This window comes from Leopardus geoffroyi, chromosome B4 (genome assembly GCF_018350155.1).
Source record: "Leopardus geoffroyi isolate Oge1 chromosome B4, O.geoffroyi_Oge1_pat1.0, whole genome shotgun sequence".
Classification (NCBI taxonomy): Eukaryota; Metazoa; Chordata; class Mammalia; order Carnivora; family Felidae; genus Leopardus; species Leopardus geoffroyi.
The window spans coordinates 132395804-132417962 of record NC_059341.1 but is presented as its reverse complement, the minus strand read 5'-3'; the positions used below and the strand labels follow the sequence as shown (position 1 = coordinate 132417962).

Here is a 22159-nt window from a genome sequence, read left to right as displayed (position 1 = left end):
TGGCCTCCACACTGGCTGTTCCTTCAGAGAGGCGGTCTGGTCTGGCAGCTCCGGGGGACCTGCGTGGACTCGTAGCAACAGCCCGTCCCTCCCTCCACGCTTGACAGTCCCATTCGGGCTGTTGCCCGTGACCCGTGAACTCACAGCTAATAAGCAGAAGGCCATTCTCCCCCCGCCCCATGTTAGCCTCTGGCCACCTCCCCCCAGACTCTTCCCTCGTCGGGATGACCGTATAATTCAGTGTCCAAACAGGGACACTATCAATTACACGGGACCGCAGGTACAAACTGATGCGTGGCTCACAGGACACACGGCCACCCTGCAAAGACACGGGGTACGAGGGTGGCTTTCTCCACCGCCCTTCTCCCACGGCCCTGGCAGAACAGGCACGGCCGGAGGGTGGGGGCACCCTACGTTCTCTCCCCGACGTGGGGCCTTGGGGCCTCCTGACTCCGTGTCTGTCCTGCCCTTCCCCAAATAAAGGCTGGGCTGCTGGCCGGAAGCACTGACAGATCAAAGATACGGGAGGACAGAAAAGGCTCCCCAGAGCCTCGGGGACCCGACAGATTGAAGTCCAAAGCCCACCCTGTCCCTGTACGCTGGGTGGCCCTGAGCAAGACACGTCTCTAGCCTCGGTTTCCAGTCTGTCAACGGGGACGGTAGTGCCAGTCACAGAGCTAGTGCGAGGAGTAAGTGACATATTCGAAGGGAAAGTCCATAAATCTTGTCGCCCACCCTCCCCGGAGACCGGGGAGGCAGCAGGCGGGGCGCCGAGGGGAGGGGGGTCTGAGGCCACTGCGAAGAGCCCAGCTCCGTCTGGGTTCGTGTTTATTCGATACAGGCCCGGCGCCCAGCCCCTCCCCGGGGAAGCGGCTGAGCCGGGGGCACGAAATAAATAAAGGCCGCCGAGGTGTGAGTGTGGGCTGCGGTGGGGCCGCCCCGGGCGAGGTGCGGGTGTACGTGAGACGCTGGCCTCAACCTCGGCCGTCCACCCACGGCCCCCCAGCTCCGGCAGGCTCCAGGTGGGGACAGCGGCGCCGCCCAGGGGGGACGGGTCCTGGACTTCCTGCCGCCTCCCACCACTCCTCCTTTCTGCCCCCTCTCTCCTTCCTAAGGCAGTTCCAGAGGCCAAGCTCTCCATCTGGCTGGGGAGGGAGGGGAGAGGGGGCCGGTGTCCAGGGGCCGGGCCTTTTCCCGGACGGGGGCCGGGCCCGCTGAGCTAGGACAGAGGAGCAGGGAGGCAGGCGCCCCAAGCCAGCAGGGCCTTTAGGCTCCGCCCTGTCGTGCGGCGGCCCCGCCCCCGCTTCCTGGCGCTGTCCTCCCGCTCACCCTGCCCCCCCCAGCTCTGCACCCCACGGGGGCAACTCAGGAGCCACACCAGCTCCCGCCCTGGTCCAGGGGCCCGGCGGCCCCTCGCGCATCCCTGGACGGCTCCCCAGCTGCCGTGTCCTCGTCGTCTTCGTCCTCCTCGTCCTCCCCGTCGGTGAACTCATCCTGGCTGAGGCCGTAGGCCAGCGTGGTGTGGGCCAGGTCCACCTCGATGGGGAAGACGTCGGCGTCGCGCAGCACCGCGTAGCAGTCGTTGTAGTACTGGGACATGGTGGATACGAAGCGCTGCAGCTGGAACACGATGTCCTGGACTGGGGAGGGAGGGCAAGCGGACGGGCGCCGGTGGAGAAGCCCCTCCAAGCCTGCCCGGGCACCCCCCTGCCCCTCCCCCCGGGCTTCCCGTCCGCGCCTCGCGGAGGCCTCGCGCCCTGGGAGCGGGCAAGGCCGGGTCTCCCAGCTCCCGCGTCAGGGAAACGGGGAGCCGGGCCCGCACCCCACTGCGCCCACAGGGCGTGGACCAGCCCCACTCGGGCCAGACCCCAGGAAGGGGGCTGCGTTTCTGCCAGGACTGTCCCTCTGGGGTCGGACTCAAAGCTCCGCCATGGCCTGGCCGTGGGACCTCACGTAAGTGCCTACCTGTCCAGGCCGCGGTTTTCCCAGCTCTGAGATGGGGAGAAGCCGGTAGCCCCCGCCCCCCGCCCCCACCCCGGAGGGCGGTACAGGGCTGGGGCGGGGCATGCCCCCGAGGCCCCCAGCGCCCACCTACGCCCCTCACCATGCTTCTGGTCCAGCAACTCCACCTTCTCCAGCACATCTTTGCGCATCTGGGAGAAGCGGGCACGGGCCTCCTGGCGACAGCGCAGGATCAGGCGATACTCGTAGTTGCCAGTGCTCACGCGGTACAGGGGCTCCCCCAGGGCCTGGGGCGGGGAGGTGACCGTCAGGGACCTGGCAGGGGGCGGGCGGAGCCTGCTCTGGGACAGATGGGGGCAGGGGGCAGGAAGGCTGCAGAGCCCAGCCGCCAGCTCACTCCCCGGCACCACAGGGCACTCGTCAAAGCTACCACTGCTGAGGACGCCAGGGATGGCTAGAAGCACCTGCTCATACCTTTGGCGGGTGGGGGGGGGGGGGGGGTGACAAAAAACCAAACGCTCGCCACATTAAATAACGAACATCTAGTCCTAGGGTGGATCCTGCCATCAAAAATATGAAAAATTTAGGGGCGTCTGGGTGGCTCAGTCGGTTAGGCAGCCGACTTCGGCTCAGGTCAGGATCTCGCGGTCCGTGAGTTCAAGCCCCGCGTTGGGCTCTGTGCTGACAGCTCAGGGCCTGGAGCCTGTTTCAGATTCTGTGTCTCCCTCTCTCTCTGACCCTCCCCTGTTCATGCTCTGTCTCTCCCTGTCTCAAAAAATAAAAATAAAAATAAAAAAAGTTAAAAAAAAAAAGAAAAAAAAAAAAGAAAAATTTAGATCAAAAACGCCTCTTGGGAGGGAGGAAAGTCAGGTTTTCCCCGCAAGAGCCTCACAGGGCCCAGAGGGGCTGGTTTCGGGGGGGGGGGGGTCCTACGGCAAGCTGGCCAGGGTTGGGGCGCAGAGCCCCACAGCTCCAGAGACAAAAGCCCGGCCAGACCCCAAGCCTCTCCCAGGTAGGCCTGACCCCCCCCCCCCCACCGGTGCCCCTGGCAGACCCAGGACATTCTCGGGCCTGGGAGACAAGCAGGGGTGCGTGCAGCCCCCTTTCCCACACCAGGGCCGCCCGACAGCCCCTGAGGACTCACGATGCAGCTGTACTCCTCGTCGTCCATCTCCTTCACCTTCAGGCAGTAGGACTGTGTGGGACGGGCGAGGCAGCGATGTCAGGGCGGCAGCACCTTCGGGCTGCCCACCCTGTGCCCCACTTCCTCCCACGCCACAGAACCCCTCCGCCACCCCCCCCACCCCCCCCCCACCCCCCCCGCCAAGGAGCAGCCACGCCAGGCCTCCTGGGCCCTGCGCATCCTCAACGAGGATAGGCTGAGACATGTCGGGGGCAGGCTGGCACCTCACTCGGACCGGCCCTTGCTCGGGGAGGCCCGGGGCGAGGTGCACGCGGGAGCGCGCGGAGCGAGCACGCATCCGGGAGGCTGGCAAGGGCCTGAGGAAACAGCCCAGCATTTACTAAACTCAAGATGCTCTGGGAAAAAAGGGATTCCGTGGTCAAAAGAGCGTGGGAAGGCCCTTGAAGACTCAAGCTACGCATAGGCTTGTCAAAGGCTCTGAGAAGTCCTGCAGCAAAGGAACCTTGGCTTGCTTCACGGAGCATTTTCCCTCAACTCCTTTGACCATGAGAATTATTATGTAAACATAAAACTCAATAATGTCCCTTGGCACCTACTTTATAACCACTGACCCACTGGTAAAAGTGACCCCAAAATCCCAAGAGGTCAGAGTGGTCCAGAATAAGCCCTCTGCCTACCCCAGGCTCCCAGCCTCCCAGAGTCTCCTCTCAGCAGTTGGGGCCAGTGTCCAGGCTGCTGCTGCCCAATTCCAGTACCTCCCAGGTCCCTGGTCCCACACCCTCAATCAGACACGACCGAGGCTGGCCCCATCCGGCTTGCCACCCTGTGGCCCACTAAGGGGCAAACCTCCGGGGGGGCTCTCTCCCCGTGGTGCCAGACCCTTCCCTCCCCAGAGACTGGAGACTCCACTCACCAGATACTCAAACTTGACGTCCAGGTACTTCTTGATGGTGAGGCGAGTGTCTGGGATGGCTTTGTTGAGATAGGTGTTCAGGTCTGTCAGCATCTGGAGGGGATGGAGGGGGCGGATGCTCAGTCCCCCAGGGGCAGGGGGCAGGCTGGCCAGCTGACAAAGCATGACACCGATCCGTCAATCCTTCTAGTGGACTCAGGCGTCAGAGCCAAAGGGCGCTCCCAGACGGCTCTGTCCGCTGAAGGGCGAGAGGCCAGGCCAGGCCAAGGGCAGACTTAACGAGTGAGTATGTCAATGCCGAGTGAGGCCGGGGAGACAGAGTGACTTACCCCCAGTCAGCCACGTCGGCGACCAAGCCAGACCCGCACCCCAGGGTTCCAACTCCAGTACGGGACCCTTTCTGCGTGCCGCGCTGCCCCCTCTCTACCCTCACAGGCTGACACACGCGTGCTCGACGTGACCTACCGGCTTGATGGTTTTCAGCAGCCGGATGCCGAACTTCTCGATGCTGCGGTGGGCGTCGGCAAACTTCACAAAAGCCTCGCTCGCAGCTGGCTGGGGCTCCCGCACCCCAATCACAGAGAACACGTCCCCAAAGGCTGCAGGACAAGTCTGCCCTGAAGGCTGCCCCTACTTGACCCCTTCGTGGAGGAGCCCGGGATTTGGTGGGGAGAAGAAGCAGGGCAGGGGGGCCCGGCAGGCTGAAGGCCAAGGTCCGCATGAAGTCTACAAACCCAGGTAGGTGGCTCTACGCCGGAAGCGAGTTGGGTCCGTACCCCCTAAGGGACCCGGGGCTGTACCCTCGTTCCCCAGAGTGACCAGCGCACGAGGGAAGAAGGCTCGGTCAAGGTTGGAGAAGCCAGCGTTGCCTGACAGCGGAGAACCGGTCTGGGAGTCTGGATGCCTGGGTCCTAAGGCCAGCTCTGCCCTAAGGAGCTGCGTGACTATTTCCTCTGTCTGGGCTTCATTTTCCCAACTGGAAACGGGGCTTAACTGCAGCTGCCCTGCCCTGCCCAGCTAACAGCCTTGTAGGAAATGAGACCACAAGTAAAAAAGGCCCCGTACGCAGTAAGGCAGTACAGGTAAGACTGGGCAGGGCCCAGACGAGAGCCTGGGCCCCCACAGAAGACCGGCTGGTCCACACGTTCCCGACTGGCCTCCGTTACTGCTATATCCCAGCATCTAGGCAAGGCCCGGCCCGGAAAGGGCCCGAGGTCAGGTGCTGTGGGGTCCACCCGAGTGGGGGCATGAGGAAGGTCCCGGGGAGGGGATCAGCCACACCCTCACCGTACGGGGAAGGACTGAGCTGACGAGGGAGTGAGGGTCTTCCCGGGGCCACTTGGCAGGTTTGGGGGTGCCTTACCCCGGTGGGTCTGTGACAGCTCATAAAAGGCCCGCAGGAGATTCTTGGCGTGTTCTGTCATTCCTGCGGGAGAAACCCAACCAGAGGGGAACGGGGGCACGTGGTGAGACCACAAGGCCCCCCCGGGACACGGCCTCCAACCCCCACCCCCAGGCCCTCACTGTTCCTGAGCTCGCTGGCTTTTCCCACAGTCACACTAGGGCCTGGGGTCGAAGGCTTAGCCCCCAGCGCCACCCGAGAGGAGCCGCCGTCAGACAGGGGAGCCAGGACTTGGCGGGGGCAGAAGGTGAACGAGGCCTTCTATGGGCTTCATCTCCGGGAGACGGCGGGGCTCTGAGAGACTCTCGCCTTGTCTACGCGTGCCACCGCTCGACTTTTTGTGGATGCGTGTTACTTCCGTAGTCAGAAAAAGGAAGTGATGAGAGGCTTCTTTTTCTGAAGAGTTCCTAACGGCCGCAGGACCCTAAAGCTCTACCCCAGGGCGGAGCTATGCTGGGCACTTACCGCCCGGCCGGGCACACCTCCCTCCGGGCACACGGCCGGCGGCCAGAGTGCGCCCGCTCACCTTTATACAGCTCGGCGGTCCGCTCCAGCTCCTCCAGCCTCTTGACAAGCCCGTCTGCGGGGGTCAGAGGAGAAGGTGAGGCCAGTGAGTCTCGGCGAGCGTGGGGCGAGGAGAGAGCCAGGGGCGGCCTGAGCCAGGCTGGGGAGGGGAGAGGCAGCGCCCAGAGGAGAAGCAGGACTGGCACGGGCCGGGGTCCCAGGGGCGGGGGGTCTGGCATCTCAGCCGGTCCCCGACGTGTTTCGTAGCGACCCAGGCCACCCAAACCACGGGTGAGCAGAGGACAGGCAGGGCCGCCCCCGGGGCGGCTCTTGAGATGAGCTGTCCCCCGACGCCCCACGCAGGGCGGGCACATCAGAGGGCCAGAAAGGCGATGGCCACGGAGGCACCAGCGCGAGTCACCAGCGAAAACCGGCTGGGCCCTCCCCGAGGCCCAACCCGTGGGTGGCTCCCCACTGCCAGCCAAAGGCGGGCCCTCTCGAGCAGTCAAGGCTCCCGTACGTCTAACACAAACCCTGCCGACAGCCAAGGAGGAAGGCAAGAGCCAGAGAGGAGCTGTTTTGACAACTCTCACGCAGGCACGGCGCAGCCCCTCCCGCAGAAGCCATCGCCATCGCCATCACGACGGCTCAGAAGGTTCGGGCTCAGAAGGGAGAACCATGTGGGGCAGGAAGGCCAATTTGGGAGGGGCCTGGAGGCAGACCGGCACCGGACCTGGGTGGACATCTCCACCCACTTAACGGCTGTGTTTCTCAAGCACCTTCCATGTGCCGGAGTCATGAGCTCCAAGTCATGCCCTCGAGGCTCACGGTCCAGCAGAGGGGGCGGGGGGGGGGGGGGCGGTGGGCAACAAATGACCAGAGTAACCTTGAGGGCTGTTGAGTGACAGGAGGGGACCAGAAGCAGAGTCCGGGCAGAGACAGTGGCTGCGTGTCAGGGGGCGGGGAGGAGAGTGGGCTCTGGGGGAGGAGGGCATCTGGTTGGGGGCATTCAGGAGCTTGGCCACCGGCCGGCCCCCAGGCACTGGCTCCCCGGAGCCCTGGCACCTGGCCAGCCTGGCAGGAAAGGAGCCACGTAAGGGCTGCGCTGTTGTTTTTAGCTGGGTCATGGGACATCATGACAGCTTCAATTTTAGAAACCCTATTTAAGGCTGGGGAAATTGCAAGGTTTGGGGGGAAAAACACAACAACCAGCTCTAATTTCGTCTCAACGCATGGTAACTACAGTAACCGGGATTTATAGACACCAAGAAGCTGAAAATAGCAGCTTCCACTTTTGTAGCCGTTTGGAACGGGCTCAGACCCCACCCCCACGTCCCAGCCAATGAGGCCCAGCTGAGCCTACCATATATATATAGGCATTTATATCCGCCCCCACATATATATACGGCAGAACTGCTATTTATAAATCCGGGCTGGGGACGGTCGGAGCAGGACCAAGTGTTTTGCTGGCCACACACATGCGTGGGTGTGAACGTGCGTGTCCGTGGCTCCCCGCCCCCACCTCCAGTCCCGGGCAGAAACCACCAAGACGAGGGCAGCAGCGCCACCTTCTGGAGAAAGGTAGGCGCGAGGTGGGCGGTACAGGAGCAGGGAGCCGGGGCCACACTGGAGAAGAGGGCACGCGGTGGCTGCGGCCAACGCTGTGACAGCAGCCGGGGGCAGTGGCGAAGGCGCCAGCTCGGGCTGCTGGAAGGAAGCACCTCCGTACTGTGTGTTGCTCTCATCTGTGACCCGGGCCCGGGATCCCCACCCATGCCCATGGGGCGTGGGGGCCATGGCCGCCTGGGCGGACGGCTGCGGGCGCTCTTGGGGAGGCAGAGAGGCCCATGGGCAAGTGGATGGTGACCGTCAGCCCCACAGGCAGCAGGACCCACATCAGCAACGTGGGCAGCCAAGGCGCCCCTCTCTCCGGAAGCCTGGGCCTGAGACCTCGTCCCCGGGGCAGCTGGGCGGGAGGACAGGACTCACCATTGCACAGGATGGCCCGGCTCAGGCCCAGGGCGTCCGCAGTCCCCGAACTCATGTTCTCTACCAGCCGATGCTTTACTTTCTTCAACACTGGGACCAGGCGAGAAAGGGTCTCAGTGGACTCAGTGACAGGTAATCTACAGCAGGGCCCCCAGGCCATCCCTGCCCCAGCTCATCTCTCACTGCAAGCGACGGCAGGGGCTGAGGGGCCGCGCTGATGTTTAGCGCAGGGGTGAACGTGGAGTGGGGAGAGCCCCAGGAGGGCGTGCTGGGCCCCCTGCCCTATTCACTCCACATGAGGGCAGTGTCGGGAGCTGGAAGGAGGTAAATGCATGTAATGCCAAGAGGCAAACCAGGGAGAGCCTCTTGTCCCTTCCACATCTGGGAGCGGAGGTGCCCTCAACCACGAGTGGCCTCAGACCCCAGACTCAAGTATCGTATATGTGTTCGTATACTTAGTCCCTGGAAGGGGACCGGGATGGCACCACAGGGCTTTTCTAGGGAGAACCTTCAGGACAGACCTGACCTGCTCTTAGCCTCTTTCCTTTAAAAACAACAGGAGGTGGCTACGGCCCTAGGGTGGAGGAAAAGTGTGCCGGGCTCCAGAGCCCAGAGATCTGCGTGTGCATTCACCCAGGGGACGCAGAGCCCTCTCTGGGCCTCAGGCCTTGATGCGGGATGAGGCGGCTGGTCCAGAGGACTTCGAAGCTGCTGTCCAGCCTGGAGTTTTGAAGTTGCTACAGAGCCAAACCCAGCCCCCCTTGCAGGAGGCAACCTGTCCCAGGGAATGCCGTGGGAGGAAGGGCTGGCCTGCGACCCAAGGCCCGAGGCCTGAGGTCCAGTTCAGACCTCGAGCCCTCCTGGGAGTAGGGAGGCGGAAGAGGAGGCCAGGGCCGAGCAGGGGCGTGCGGGTGGTCATGGGGCACCATGCCTCATTGTGAGCCGCCCTCCCTTTTGGAAGGGTGAGGGGCTGGCCTCTAAGGGGCCACCCTACGGCAGCAAGGTCCCAGAGGAGGTGGCCAGGGGAGAGGGCTGAAACACGGGGCAGAGCGAAATCAAGGACTGATTCTTGGGAGCCAATGGCAGGCAGGAGAGCATCGTGGGTCCTCCCAGGCCCTCTGCACCGGCTTGGTCAAAAGCCACATAGCTCCTGACACACTGTCATAAAGAGGCAGAGGAGGGGCCAGGTGCCTGTGGGGTCCCTGCTCTGGCCCAGCTTACCAATGTCCAGGGACATGCCCTGCTTGGGGTCCGCCTGCAGCTTGTTGTAGTGAATAGTCACCTCCCCCTGGAAAAGCAGGATAGGCAGAGTTCAGATGGAGTCTCCTGGGTCCCAGGCCCCTTCCCTGGGGAAGGCCTGTCCGCCCCCAAATCTGCAGTCACGAGAGAAATCCTGAGCCCTGGGAAGGACCCAGACCAACTATGGATTCTGCCATGCCAGGCCAAGGGCTGTGACTCGGCCCTGCCTTAACCGGTTTGTTTCCAGTCCCTCCTTGTCCTGCTATGTGCCAGGCCCCGGGGAACCAGCGGGGACAAGGGCAGACACAGTCCCTGCTGCCACAGAGCTCACGGCGTGGCAGTCCCTGATGTCCCGTGCTCCAACTGGATCAGGTGCCCCGCCTCCCCGACGCACGCCATGCTCCAAGCCTTCGCTACGCCATTTGCCCCACGTGGAGTGTCTTCTGCGCTCGAAGCCACCCCATCCTGAGGGGGTCCCTCCATTCACTCAGCTAGTATGTCTGCATACTTTCTCTGTGCCCGGTGTTGGGGCTCCAAGGAGCAGGTGCAGGGCGGCCCCAACCTCCCAGGGACCGAGGCAGCAGGGAGGCCGACACACGTCGCATTCTACATCTGGAAGAGAAGTGCCCGGCTTCTCCTGAGAAGCCTTCCCTAACCACGTGAGGCCACCACGGGCACTCTCATCCACGCAATCCTAAGACCCTTGAACTTGGGGCAGGATCCGTTCAAATGCAAAACAGAATTTCAAAAATGAGTCCTGAAGGGGAACCAAACTGGCCTGACGCCGTCAGAGTCGCGCAGATGCACGAGGCTCTCTCTCGGGCTGCAGCAGAGCATGCCGGGGCCCCAGGACCGACAGCGGCTGGAGCAGCGGGAGGCAGACCTGGGCTCTGGTCCCGCCGTGTGACCAAAGCCAATCCCTTCCTCTCTCTGGGCACCAGTGAAATGGGGACGGTAGTCCCTGCCCGCACCCAAACACGGGAGCCGGGAGATCCTTGTGTTGATGTCAAGGCTGTGCACACACAACAGCTCTCATCCTCGTGGGCACCATGGGGGGCTCAGAGGACGGGGGGGGGGGGGGGGGGGGAGGGGAGGGAGTCTGTGAGCCCAGGAGGACCCAGGGGACTGAAAGTCCCTACAGGGATGGGAGGGGGGAGCTTCTCTTTCCTCCTTCCCCTCCCAGGCCCAGCATGGCCCAACTGACATTTATCGAGGGTCTACTGACCCCGGCGGGATCACCTTGGACTTCCAGCTCCAGCTCCAGCCCTGAGGGGGGACACGCTGGCTTGCCCTGAGGCCCCGGTTCAAGTCCGACAGCTCCCCTGGGAGCTGAAGGGCAGGGGACCGAAAGGTGCCCACTCTCCCACCAAGGCAGCGCCAGTCCTCGAGTAGGAGTGGTATTTACTGACCACACGCGGGGGCCACCGAGGGAGGCTGGAGTGTGGCCCAGACCCCGGCGCACCAAGGAGGTAGCCGAGAGAGGGCCCGTCTCCTTGCAGGCCCGCCGGGGCTGGGCGTCCCAGAAGGGTGCCTGTGTGCCCACCCCCGCGGCAGGCTTACCTTCACCTCCTGAATCATCTTCGCCACCTCCACCTTCGTTTTGCCTTTGATTGACCTGCCGTTGACGCCGGTGATCTCGTCGCCAGCCGCCACAGTGCCGTCCAGGGCTGCCGGGGTGTTGTCAAACACCTGTGGGGGCAGGGTGGGGGAGGTGGGCAGAGCGTCACGCTAAGAACACAGGGATTATTTCTTTTTCAATTTTTTTTAGCGTTTATTTATTTTTGAGACAGAGAAAGAGACAGAGCGTGAACGGGGGAAGGGCAGAGAGAGGGAAACACAGAATCGGAAACGGGCTCCGGGCTCTGAGCTGTCAGCACAGAGCCCGACGCGGGGCTCGAACTCATGGACCGCAAGATCATGACCTGAGCCGAAATCGGACGCTTAACCGACGGAGCCACCCAGGCGCCCCGGGGATTATTTTTTAAAAACTGATAAGGGAGACCGCACCAGCGAGAGGATCCACCCGTCCTTGGAAGCTGGACAGTGGGAAGCCAAGGGCCCGCAGAGGGGCTTTAGTAAGAGAGATCTAATCTTTGCCGGAAATTGCCAGAGGGTCGGGAAGCGGACCTCTGGAAACAGCCACAGGTGGGTAGAAGGCAAGGTGTAGAAAGTAGGGAACGGACTCAACTCTGGGCTCCCTCCCTGTCCACACGGCCGCCCACTCCCCCTTCTCTGGGCAAGATGGAGATGGGCTTCCCCAGAGAAGCTCCCGACTCAGGCCCAGGGACCGAGGGGGGTGGGAGTGAGGCACGAGTCTAGACAGATTCAGGTTTAGCGAGTCCCAAAGCCCTCTAGCCCCACTGGGGCCCCAGAATGCCAGCAGCCAGGCTTACTGCCCTTCCCCGAGGGAGACTGGAGGCCCCTGCCCTGAACGGCCCGTCGATGTAGACACCGGGAGATCCCCCCACAGCTTGCCTGATGCCCGACCGCCCCACGGGAAGCCCACCCGACACGGATCTTCATGGTAGTTCACTCCTAATGTAAGGACGGGCACTTGAGAAAGGTGCCCCACATGAAAAATACTTAAACAGAAGAAAAGGAGCCATAGGAAGCAGCGACAAAGCAGAGGTAACAGAAAACCAAAAGGAAAGCCATAATTAACATCTTCAGGGTGATTAGAAAAAGGAAACCAGGAAGACGTAAAAGGATCGACTCGGAAATAGGAAAGATGTCTTAGCAATGCAAAATCTAACTGAAATGTACAATGTCAAAGAAGCTACGGAAGCCAAGCCGAGGAAACTGACAAACTGGGCAGCCAGAAGAAAAGAGAAAGAAAAATATAAGAAGGTCCATTCAGGAGGCCCAACACCAACCAAGAGGAGTCCCACTAGAGGGAACAGAAACCAGAGGGCGGGATCTCATCAAAGAGCTAATGCTCAAGACTCCCAGGGCAGAGAAAGACACGAGGCTCCCTGAGGAACACACCCTCTGAGGCTCCGGCACAACAGACAGAAAAAGGCCTGTGCCGACAGCCATCGTCATGGCCCTTCAAGTTGCCAAGGACAAGAGGAAGTTCCCAAGAGTCTTGACATTTCAAGGACAGAACGCATTACAGATAAAGAGTCACAGATAAGAAAAGCATCAGACAGGGGCGCCTGGGTGGCTCAGTTGGTTGGGCGTCCGACTTCAGCTCAGGTCACGATCTCGCGGTCCGTGAGTTCGAGCCCCGCGTCGGGCTCTGGGCTGATGGCTCAGAGCCTGGAGCCTGCTTCTGATTCTGTGTCTCCCTCTCTCTCTGCCCCTCCCCCGTTCATGCTCTGTCTCTCTCTGTCTCAAAAATAAATAAACGTTAAAAAAAATTAAAAAAAAAGAAAAGCATCAGACATAACAACAGTGCTTGTGTCTAAAGATAATAAAATGCCATCGAATCTCTAAGTGAAAAATTATTTTCAAACTTGTCATTCTTTTTTTTTTTTTTAACATTTGTTATCGAGAGACAGAGAGAGACAGAGCGTGAGCAGGGGAGGGGCAGAGACAGGGGGAGACACAGAATATGAAGCAGGCTCCAGGCTCTGAGCTGTCAGCATAGAGCCGGACACGGGGCTCGAACTCACAAACCGCGAGATCATGACCTGAGCCGAAGTCAGTCGCTTAACCGACTGAGCCACTCAAGCGCCCCTCAAACTTGTCCATTCTTGAATTTGATCTGGCCAAGCGTCAGATGGAAAGAAAATGAAAATCACAACAAAGACAGGATAATGGCATTTTCAGAGACACAAGCTCTCAAAATATTCACCTCCCCGGCAGCCTTTCTCAGAAAGCTACAGGAGGATGTGTTCCAGCACGATCAGGAAGTAAGCCGAGGAAGGCGGCTCCTGTCCTGGGCAGCAAAGGAAAAAAATCAACAAAACTAAAAGGCAACCGACGGAATGGGAGAAGATATTTGCAAGTGACCGATCTGATAAAGGGCTAGTATCCAAAATATATAAGGAACTTACAAAACTCAATACCCCAGAATCAAATAACCCAATTACCAAATTGGCAAAAGACACGAACAGACATTTCTCCAAAGAAGACATCCAGATGACCACCAGGCACATGAAAAGATGCTCAACATCACTCACCGTCAGAGAAATTCAAATCCAAAGCACAATGAGATACCACCTCACGCCTGTCAGAATGGCTAAAATCAACAACACGAGAAACAACAGGTGTTGGCAAGGACGTGGAGAAAAAGGAACCCTCTGGCACCGTTGGTGGGGATGCAAACTGGCGCAGCTGCTCTGCAAAACAGTGTGGAGGTTCCTCAAAAAGTTAAAAATAGAACCATCTGATGATCCAGCAATCGCGCTACTGAGTATTTACGCAAAGAAAACAAAAACACTAACTCTTTTCTTTTTCATGTTTATTTATTTTTTTGAGAGAGACAGAGAGAGAGTGTGAACGGGGAAGAGAGGCAGAGAGAGGAGAGAGAATCCCAAGCAGGCTCCACGCACAGCAGAGAGCCCAATGTGGGGCTCGATCTCACGAAACGCGAGATCACAAGCTGAGCTGATATCAAGAGTTGAACGCTGAACTGACTGAGTTACCCACTCACCCCACAAAAACACTAATTCACAGGGATACGTGCACCCCTATGTTTATAGCAACATTATTTACAGTAGCCAAGATATGGAAGCAGCCCAACTGTCCATCGGCCAATAAATGGATAAAGAAGATGTGGTATATAGAGACACAATATGCAAAGCCATAAAAAAGAAGGAAATCTTGCCATTTGCAAAGACATAGATGGATCTAGAGAGTATGATGCTGAGCGAAATAAGTCAGAGAAAGACAAATATCGTATGATTTCACTCGTATGTGGAATTTAAGAAAAAAAACAAAAGTACAAATGGGAAAAAAGAGAGAGACAAAACAAGAAAAAGACTCTTACCCCACTAAAAAGGAGAACTACAGACCAATTTCTCTGATGAACACGGAAGCAAAAATCCTCAACAAGATTATTAGCCAACCGGATCCAACAATACATTAAAAAAATTATTCACCACGACCAAGTGGGATTTAAACCTGGGATGCAGGGCTGGTTCAATATCCACAAAACAATTAACGTGATTCATCATATCAATAAAAGAAAGGACAAGAACCGTATGATCCTCTCAGTAGATGCAGAGAAAGCATTTGACAAAATACAGCATCCTTTCTTGATAAAAACCCTCAAGAAAGTAGGGACAGAAGGATCATACCTCGAGATCATAAAAGCCATATATGAACGACCCAACGCTAATATCATCCTCAAAGGGGAAAAACTGAGAGCTTCCTCCTAAGGTCAGGAATAAGACAGGGATGTCCACTCTTGCCACTGTTATTCAACATAGTCCTGGAAATCTTAGCTTCTGTAATCAGAAAACACAAAGAAATAAAAGGCATCCAAATCGGCCAGGAGGAGGTCAAACTTTCACTCTTTGCAGCGACATGATACTCTATATTGAAAACCCAAAAGATTCTGCCAAAAAACTGCTAGAACTGATTCATGAATTCAGCAAAGTTGCAGGATATAAAATCAATGCACAGAAATCGGTTGCATTCCTATACCCCAATAATGAAGCAACAGAAAGAGAAATCAAGGAATCGATCCCATTTACAGTTGCACCAAAACCCATAAAATACCTAGGAATAAATCTAACCAAAGAGGTGAAAAATCTATCCACTGAAAACTATAGAAAGCTTATGAAAGAAATTGAAGACACAAAAAAATGGAAAAAGATTCCATGCTCCCAGATAGGAAGAACAAATATTGTTAGAATGTCGATACTACCCAAAGCAATCTACGTGTTCAATGCAATCCCTATCAAAATAACACCAGCATTCTTCACAGAGCCAGAACAAACAATCCTAAAATTTGTATGGCACCAGAAAAGACCCCGAATAGCCAAAGCAATCTCGAAAAAGAAAACCAAAGCAGGAGGCATCACAATCCCGGACTTCAAGCTATACTACAAAGCTGTAATCATCAAGACAGTATGGTCCTGACACAAGAACAGACACTCAGATCGATGGAACAGAACAGAGAACCCAGAAATGGACCCACAAACGTGCGGCCAACTAATCTTTGACAAAGCAGGAAAGAATATCCAATGGAATAAAGACAGTCTCTTCAGCAAGTGGTGCTGGGAAAACTGGACAGCGACATGCAGAAGAATGAACCTGGACCACTTTCTTACACCATCCACAAAAATGAACTCAAAATGGATGAAAGACCTAAATGTAAGACAGGAAACCATCAAAATCCTCAAGGAGAAAGCAGGCAAAAACCTCTTTGACCTTGGCCGGACAACTTCTTACTCAACACGTCTCCGGAGGCAAGGGAAACAAAAGCCAAAATGAACTACTGGGACCTCATCAAAATAAAAACCTTCTGCACAGCGAAGGAAACGATCAGCAAAACTAAAAGGCAACCGACAGAACGGGAGTAGATACTTGCAAATGACATATCAGATAAAGGGTTAGTATCCAAAATCTATGAAGAACTTATCAAACTCAACACCCAAAACCCAAATAATCCAGTGAAGAAATGGGCAAAAGACATGAATAGACACTTCTCCAAAGAAGGCATCCAGATGGCCAACCGGCACATGAAAAAATGCTCCACATCACTCATCATCAGGGAAACACAAATCAAAACAATGGATACCACCTCACACCCGTCAGAACGGCTAACATCAACAACTCAGGCAACAACAGACGTTGGCGAGGATGCGGAGAAAGAGGATCTCTTTTGCATTGTTGGTGGGAATGCAAACTGGTGCAGCCCCTCTGGAAAACAGTATGGAGGTTCCTCAAAAAATTAAAAATAGAACTACCCTACGACCCAGCAATCGCACTACTAGGCATTTATCCACGGGATACAGGGGTGCTGTTTCGAAGGGACACATGCACCCCCATGTCTACGGCAGCCCTATCAACAATAGCCACAGTATGGAAAGAGCCCAAAAGTCCATCGACGGACGAATGGATAAAGATGTGGTATATCTAGACGATGGGGTATTACTGGGCAATCAAAAAGAATGAAATCTTGCCATTCGCAACTACGTGGCTGGAAGCGGATGGTATTATGCTAAGCGAAATTAGTCAGAGAAAGACAAAAACCCTATGACTTCACTCATATGAGAACTTTAAGAGACAAAACAGATGCACATAAGGGAAGGGAGGCAAAAATAATGGAAAAACAGGGAGGGGGACAACACAGAAGAGACTCTTAAATATGGAGAACAGACTGAGGGTTGCGGGAGGGGCTGTGGGAGGGGGGGATGGGCTACATGGGGAAGGGGCACTAAGGAATCTACTCCTGAATCCATTGTTGCCATATGCTAACTAATATATAGCCGCTAACATCTTTGGATGTAAATTCATTTGGATGTAAATTTTTTTAAAAATTATAAAAAAAAAAAAAGAGAGAGATGTTCAACCGACCGAGCCAAAAAAAAAAAAAAAAAAGAAAAGAAAAGAGAAAGAAACAGACTCTTAACTACAGAGAACACACTGATGGTCACTGGTGGGGCAGATGGGTCAAACAGACATGGGGACGAGGGAGGGCACTTGCCGTTTTGAGCACTGGGTGAGACGTGGAGGTGCCGTGTCACTACATTGTACGCCTACAACTAGCATTACACCGCATGTTAACTAACTGCAATTAAAATAAACACTTTAGGGGGCGCCTGGGTGGCTCAGTCGGTTGAGCGGCCGACTTCGGCTCAGGTCATGATCTCACGGTCTGTGAGTTCGAGCCCCACATCAGGCTCTGTGCTGACAGCCCGGAGCCTGGAGCCTGCTTCCGATTCTGTGTCTCCCTCTCTCTCTGACCCTCCCCCGTTCATGCTCTGTCTCTCTCTGTCTCAAAAATAAATAAACATTAAAAAAAATTAAAATAAACACTTTAGGGGCGCCTGGCTGGCTCTGTCGGAGGAGCAAACAACTCTCGATCTCGCGGTTGTGCGTTTGGCCCCATGCCGGGTGTAGAGACTGCTTAAATAAATGAACTTCAAAATAAACACATAAAATAAAATAAAGACTTTAGAAAAGAAGGGGGGCTCCTGGAGGCGGGGGAGTCCAACACAGGGGAGGGAAGGGGAGGGTAAGCGAGGACCGGCTGCAGCACAGGTGGGGGGAACAGAAAGACGATGGGCAAAGTCCGCCTGAGGAAAGGGCCCTGAATGTGTGAGGAGAGTGTGAAGGGAGAAAACCCAGGAAATGACTTCATTTTTTAATTTTTTTTTTAAGTTTATTTATTTTGAGACGGAGAGAGCATGAGCGGGGGAGGGGCGGAGGGAGAGGGAGAGAGAGAATCCCAAGCTGGCTCTGAGCTGTCAGCACGAGGGCTCGAACTCACAAACCATGAGATCCCAACCTGAGCTGAAATCAAGAGTTGGGCGCTGAACCGACCGAGCCACCCAGGTGCCCCCCAAGAAACGACTTCAAAAAAGAAAACTGAGTTAAGAATGGAGACAGAGGTTCCTCAAAAAGTTAAACACAGAGGCACCGGGGGGCCCAGAAATGCCGCTGCCACTCCCAGGTACGCACCCCCTAAAAAGGAAAGCGCGTGTCCCCACAGAAACTGCGCGTGCATGTTTGCGGTGGTGTCCTTTGTAACAGCCGGAAGGTGCAGACAACCCAAATGTCCACCAAACGGGTAAACAAATTGTGGGGTATCCACAAAATGGAAGATTAGCCGTGAAAAGAATGAATTACTGAAATATGCCACAGCTTGACTGAAATTCAAAAACATTATGCTACGTGAAAGAAGCAAGATACGAAAGGTGACATGTGCAGATTCTTTTTATATAAAATATCCAGAAAAAAACAACCTCTACAATAACCAGATGACCAACCAATCGAAAATCACCGGCACGCGGGGTGCCTGGGTAGCTCAGCTGGTTAAGCGTCAGGCTCCTGATTTCAGCTCAGGTCACGATCTCGTGGTTCGTGAGATCCAGCCCCGCGTCGGGCTCTGCACTGACACCACAGGGCCTGTTCGGGATTCCCTCTCTCCCCGTCTCTCTGCCCCCCCCACCCCACGAATGCTTGCTCTTTCTCAAAATAAATAAACAAACTGTAAAAAATAAAATAAAATAACCAGCACAGACGCTAATTTGTGCGTCTGCGTCTGGGCAGAGCCCAGTGTAGGGCTTGAACTCGTGAACCGTGAGATCATGACCTGAGCCGAAATCCAGAATTGGCCACTGAACTGACTGAGCCATCCAGACGCCCCTTGAATAATTTTTTTAAAAAGCACAAGAGGATCCCTAAGCTCAGTATGCAGAACAGCGCATTACTGTCCTCCTACAACATGAGCTAGGGAGGACGGGCTCTTTATTTTCTTCACGTCCCGATCCCTAGCGCCCACCCTGGAGCCAGGCCCGCCGCGCTGACGGTGGTGACAGTGGGTTCGCAGAAACTGCAAAATCACTATGCTGGGGGGCTGGGGTGAGAGAAAGCAGAGGGGTTCTGGAAGACAGCTAACGTTCCCATCCACCGGACTGGGAAAAGTTGACAGATATTTACAAGTGACAGACCAAGAAGTAACAAGATAAGCATCTAAGTGAGAAAAATGGAAACGCACCGGAAGAAACAGCTACAAGGGAGGAAAAGCGGTGCTGCTGCCGGATGGGGTGGGGGAAGGGCGGATGGGGGCGGGGAAGGGTGGTAAGAAGGGGTGGAACAGGTGGGCTGTTATTTGACACAGGCCTTCCGGTGCTCTTGACTTGTCCAGAGCAAATCGGATAAGCTTTGATAAAAATACAATTCAATTTCTGTTGAGAGTGGGGGGCGGGGGCACAAGTGAGCAAGGGGCAGAGAGAGAGAGACAGACAGACAGACAGAGAAGCAGGTCTCACCCAAAGTGGGGTTTGCGTTTTTGTTTTCGTTTTTGTTGGTTTTTTTTTTTTTTTTTTTTACCTGCAGTGGGGGCTCACGTTCACCCGATGTAGGACTCGAACTCACAAACCGTGAGATCATGACCTGAGCCGAAGTCAGATGCTCAACGACTGAGCCACGCAGGCACCCAACACAATTCGATTTTTAAAAAACCAAATTCTATGAGTATATAAACCCAGTTTCTTTTAAGCAAACCTGACTCCAAACAGGTGAGGAGGGGGAGGGGGCAGGGGCCCAAAAGGCACATAGCAAGGAGGCCAGGCCTGGGCCAGGCCTCCCTAACACCTCCTGGGTCACAGGAGACCAAACTGCTCGTGAAGGCAGCACCCTGAGCCTGAGCAGGCCAGGCCAGATCCCGGGAATCTCGGTCGCCAAGGCCCAGAAGCCACTCTTGCAAGATCCTGGGAGACTAGTCTCCCATCTGCCATCAATGACTACCTAGCTGAGAAAGTTAGATCAGGGTAGAAGCCAGGTCAAGTTTACATCTGAGGTGGCAAGTTTCCTTCCGAGGCTACCGAAAAACCAGTCACTCCTGACCAGCCACGGGGTAAAGAAAACTGTCCCCACTCCTGAGTCACGGCTGACAGAGTATCACCAGGGCAGTCTCTTTGACAAGAACCACGAAACTGTTCAGCACCTCCGGGAGATCGTCTGGGAGGACGAACGGCCGCCATAAACATAGTAACAGCTACTACTTCATGAGTGTTTACTGGATGCCAGGCACTGTTTGGGGCATTCTGTTTAACCGCCACCGTGACCTTCACATTTTACACCATCACCTTCCAGGTGAGGAAACTGAGGCGCAGAGAGCTTAAGTAACTGGCTGCTAAGCAGGGAAGGTGACACTTGAACTCAGACCGTTATTACTTCACGGACTTGCACACCCCCCCCCCCCTACACTCGACTTGCACCAGGACTCGGGGCGGACTCGGTTCCGTGGATTCATGAGAGGCATTTTTACCGAAGGTCGACCCCGCACCAGGAACGCCACTGGGTGCTGACTGCGGTAACAAAGCAAACTCGGCTCCCGTCCTCACCGCGCGGAGTCTGGGAAGCGGCTAGATAGAGAACGACTAGCGGGCAAACCCGTGATTAGAGACGGTGACAAGTGCTGAGAAGGAAAAGAACACGCTGAAATGACAAGAAAACCAGGGCACGCCGGCTGGAGGGGGAGGGGTCAGGAAGGCCTCTCTTGAGGCCAGACCTCAGCGATGGGGAGCCAACAGCTCTGCAGAGTGGAGGATGAACCTGCCCTGGTCATGCCCCAGTAGGGAGGTGGCTCGCCCCTTCCAGGACCTCACCCCCACCTCCAAGGCAGCCAGTACCTGGACGATGTAGAGGCAGGGACAGTACTGGGCCCCTCCTCCTATGCTGATCCCGATCAGGTTCTGAGCATCCTTCTGGAGGGTCACCTTCCCAGGCACAGTAGGGATTCCGCTAGAAAGAAAAGACATGAGACTGCTTCCCCAGGAGGAAGGATGACCGAGGGCACAGGGAAGGCTCCTGTTAAACTACCCGTCACCCATCTCTCGATCACTCTGCTCAATTACCTCTCAGCTTTCACTACAAGGTTGGGCTTATTTATGTTTTGTGGAAAAATATTTGCCTTCGCTCACTTCCTCGTTCAGCAAACGTTGGCTCACAACCTATTGACGTCGAACACCGTACGAAGCACTAAGGACACGGGCAGCGGAGTGATGGGGAATACATTTTGGTAAGGAGGCGAACAATTTTTAAAAATCTGTCCCACTCATCATCTGTGCCGGGGAGCAAGTTACGTTTACGAGATTCCTGTTCACCTTCAAAACCTGGCTCAGTGGCCACCTCTTTTCGAAGTCTTCCCTGAACATCCCAGCAAAAGCCCTGGCCCATCTGATCTCTCCTTGTCGCCAGGCCATTCTCCATTAGTGCCCATGTGGCCCTGGAATATCATCTGCTAATGTGTCCACAGCCCCCTACAGAGGGTGAGCTCCTGATAGGGCAGGGTCCATTTCTGCTACAGGACAAGACCCAATCCCCCCACCCCCACCCCCACCCCGGGCTGAGAGGCAAGGGTCTCTGGACCTGGGAAGTCTGGGGATCTGGAGGCCCTTGGGGCTCGTGCATCCCTGGGACTTGAAGGGAACAAAATACTCACAGTTTGTCCTCCTCGATGTCATAATCCAAGTCTGCAAACATGGTTCCGAGAGTTGAGGGGGGCTGGCTAACTGCCCAGCTCGGCAGAGGAATGGGGAACTGGATCAGGGAGAGAAAAGAGCGTAGGGTTTAGGGACCCGCAGTGCCCAGATGTCAACCTCCACCGCGGCGATCCGGGAGAGCCGGACCCTCCCCCTTCCCTCTGGCCGGTGGGGGGAGTCCCCGGGGCTTGGGGGCGGGAAGGTAAAGGGTTCTTACTAGGTACAGGGGGGAACTCCAGGCCAGGGCGGTGGACTCAGACCCCAGAGGCCGCCCCACGGGTCTCCAGGCCCTTGGGAACTACCGCGGTCGCTCACCGGAAGCGTCAGTCCCTCCGCCGGGTCCAGGCCAGGCTGGCACCTGAACCCACCTGCCGTTCCACCTGTCTGCGGCCGCGACTGTTGCGTCACTTCCGGCGAGACGCGGAAGTCCCGCCTTCTCCACCACCCGGGTATCTGCCCCGCTCCCTGCAGACAAGCCTTCCTCCCGGGCTCCCTGGGCTCCGAGAACCAGAAAAGAGAACAAGTATTGGCGGAAGCTCGCCCTTAGCATGAAACAGCGGAAACAGAGGAAAGGTCTGGACGGGCCGACAGCGCCCAACCCCGCCCCCCCGCCCTGTGGCCGCCGCCATCTTGATAAGGGTAGGGTTCTTCCCGGCTTCCTCAGCGGGACGCGGGGGACCACGCCGGCCGGGCGGTTGCCTGGCAACGGAAGCATCCTTGGGCGCGGAGGCTTCCGGCGAAGTTCAGTGGAATACAAACCCTCTCAGATTTTCAGCACCCCGTCTTAGGGTGCTGTTTGTTTCTCCTGTGCTAGAATGACAGTCTCCGAGCTTTTAGGACCCCTGGAGCCTAATCCCAGTTCTGCGACCAGGAAACTCAATGCCAGAGAAGGCAAGGGA

General features: G+C 56.4%; 1 protein-coding gene across 3 annotated transcripts; it reads right to left on the bottom strand.

Annotated features, from left to right (window-relative positions):
* Positions 1-811: 811 nt before the first annotated feature.
* Positions 812-21830, bottom strand: PICK1 (protein interacting with PRKCA 1). Of its 3 annotated transcripts, none has more exons than XM_045466067.1 (13): positions 21576-21830; positions 21221-21318; positions 20409-20520; positions 10714-10842; positions 9136-9202; positions 7915-8004; positions 5948-6001; positions 5383-5445; positions 4485-4618; positions 4020-4112; positions 3107-3157; positions 2105-2249; positions 812-1640 (listed from the first exon to the last, which is right to left on the bottom strand). In XM_045466067.1, exons 2-13 carry the CDS (start codon positions 21259-21261, stop codon positions 1366-1368), a joined length of 1254 nt encoding a protein of 417 aa, XP_045322023.1. In that variant the 5' UTR covers positions 21262-21318; positions 21576-21830; the 3' UTR covers positions 812-1365. The 3 variants fall into 3 exon arrangements, with proteins under 3 accessions (XP_045322023.1, XP_045322024.1, XP_045322022.1); XM_045466068.1 differs by having other exon boundaries at positions 21629-21830; XM_045466066.1 differs by having other exon boundaries at positions 21478-21734.
* Positions 21831-22159: the final 329 nt, after the last annotated feature.

What these genes read in the sequence shown, in the direction of transcription:
- PICK1 (XM_045466067.1), bottom strand. Translation starts at nt 21,261, where the DNA reads ATGTTTGCAGACTTGGATTATGACATCGAGGAGGACAAACT. An exon ending in CCTGCCTCTACATCGTCCAG is followed by an intron (nt 10,843 to 20,408) that starts GTACTGGCTGCC and finishes CTGCCCCCACAG; the next exon opens with GTGTTTGACAACACCCCGGC. An exon ending in CCGGGCCATCCTGTGCAATG is followed by an intron (nt 6,002 to 7,914) that starts GTGAGTCCTGTC and finishes TGACCCCCGCAG; the next exon opens with ACGGGCTTGTCAAGAGGCTG.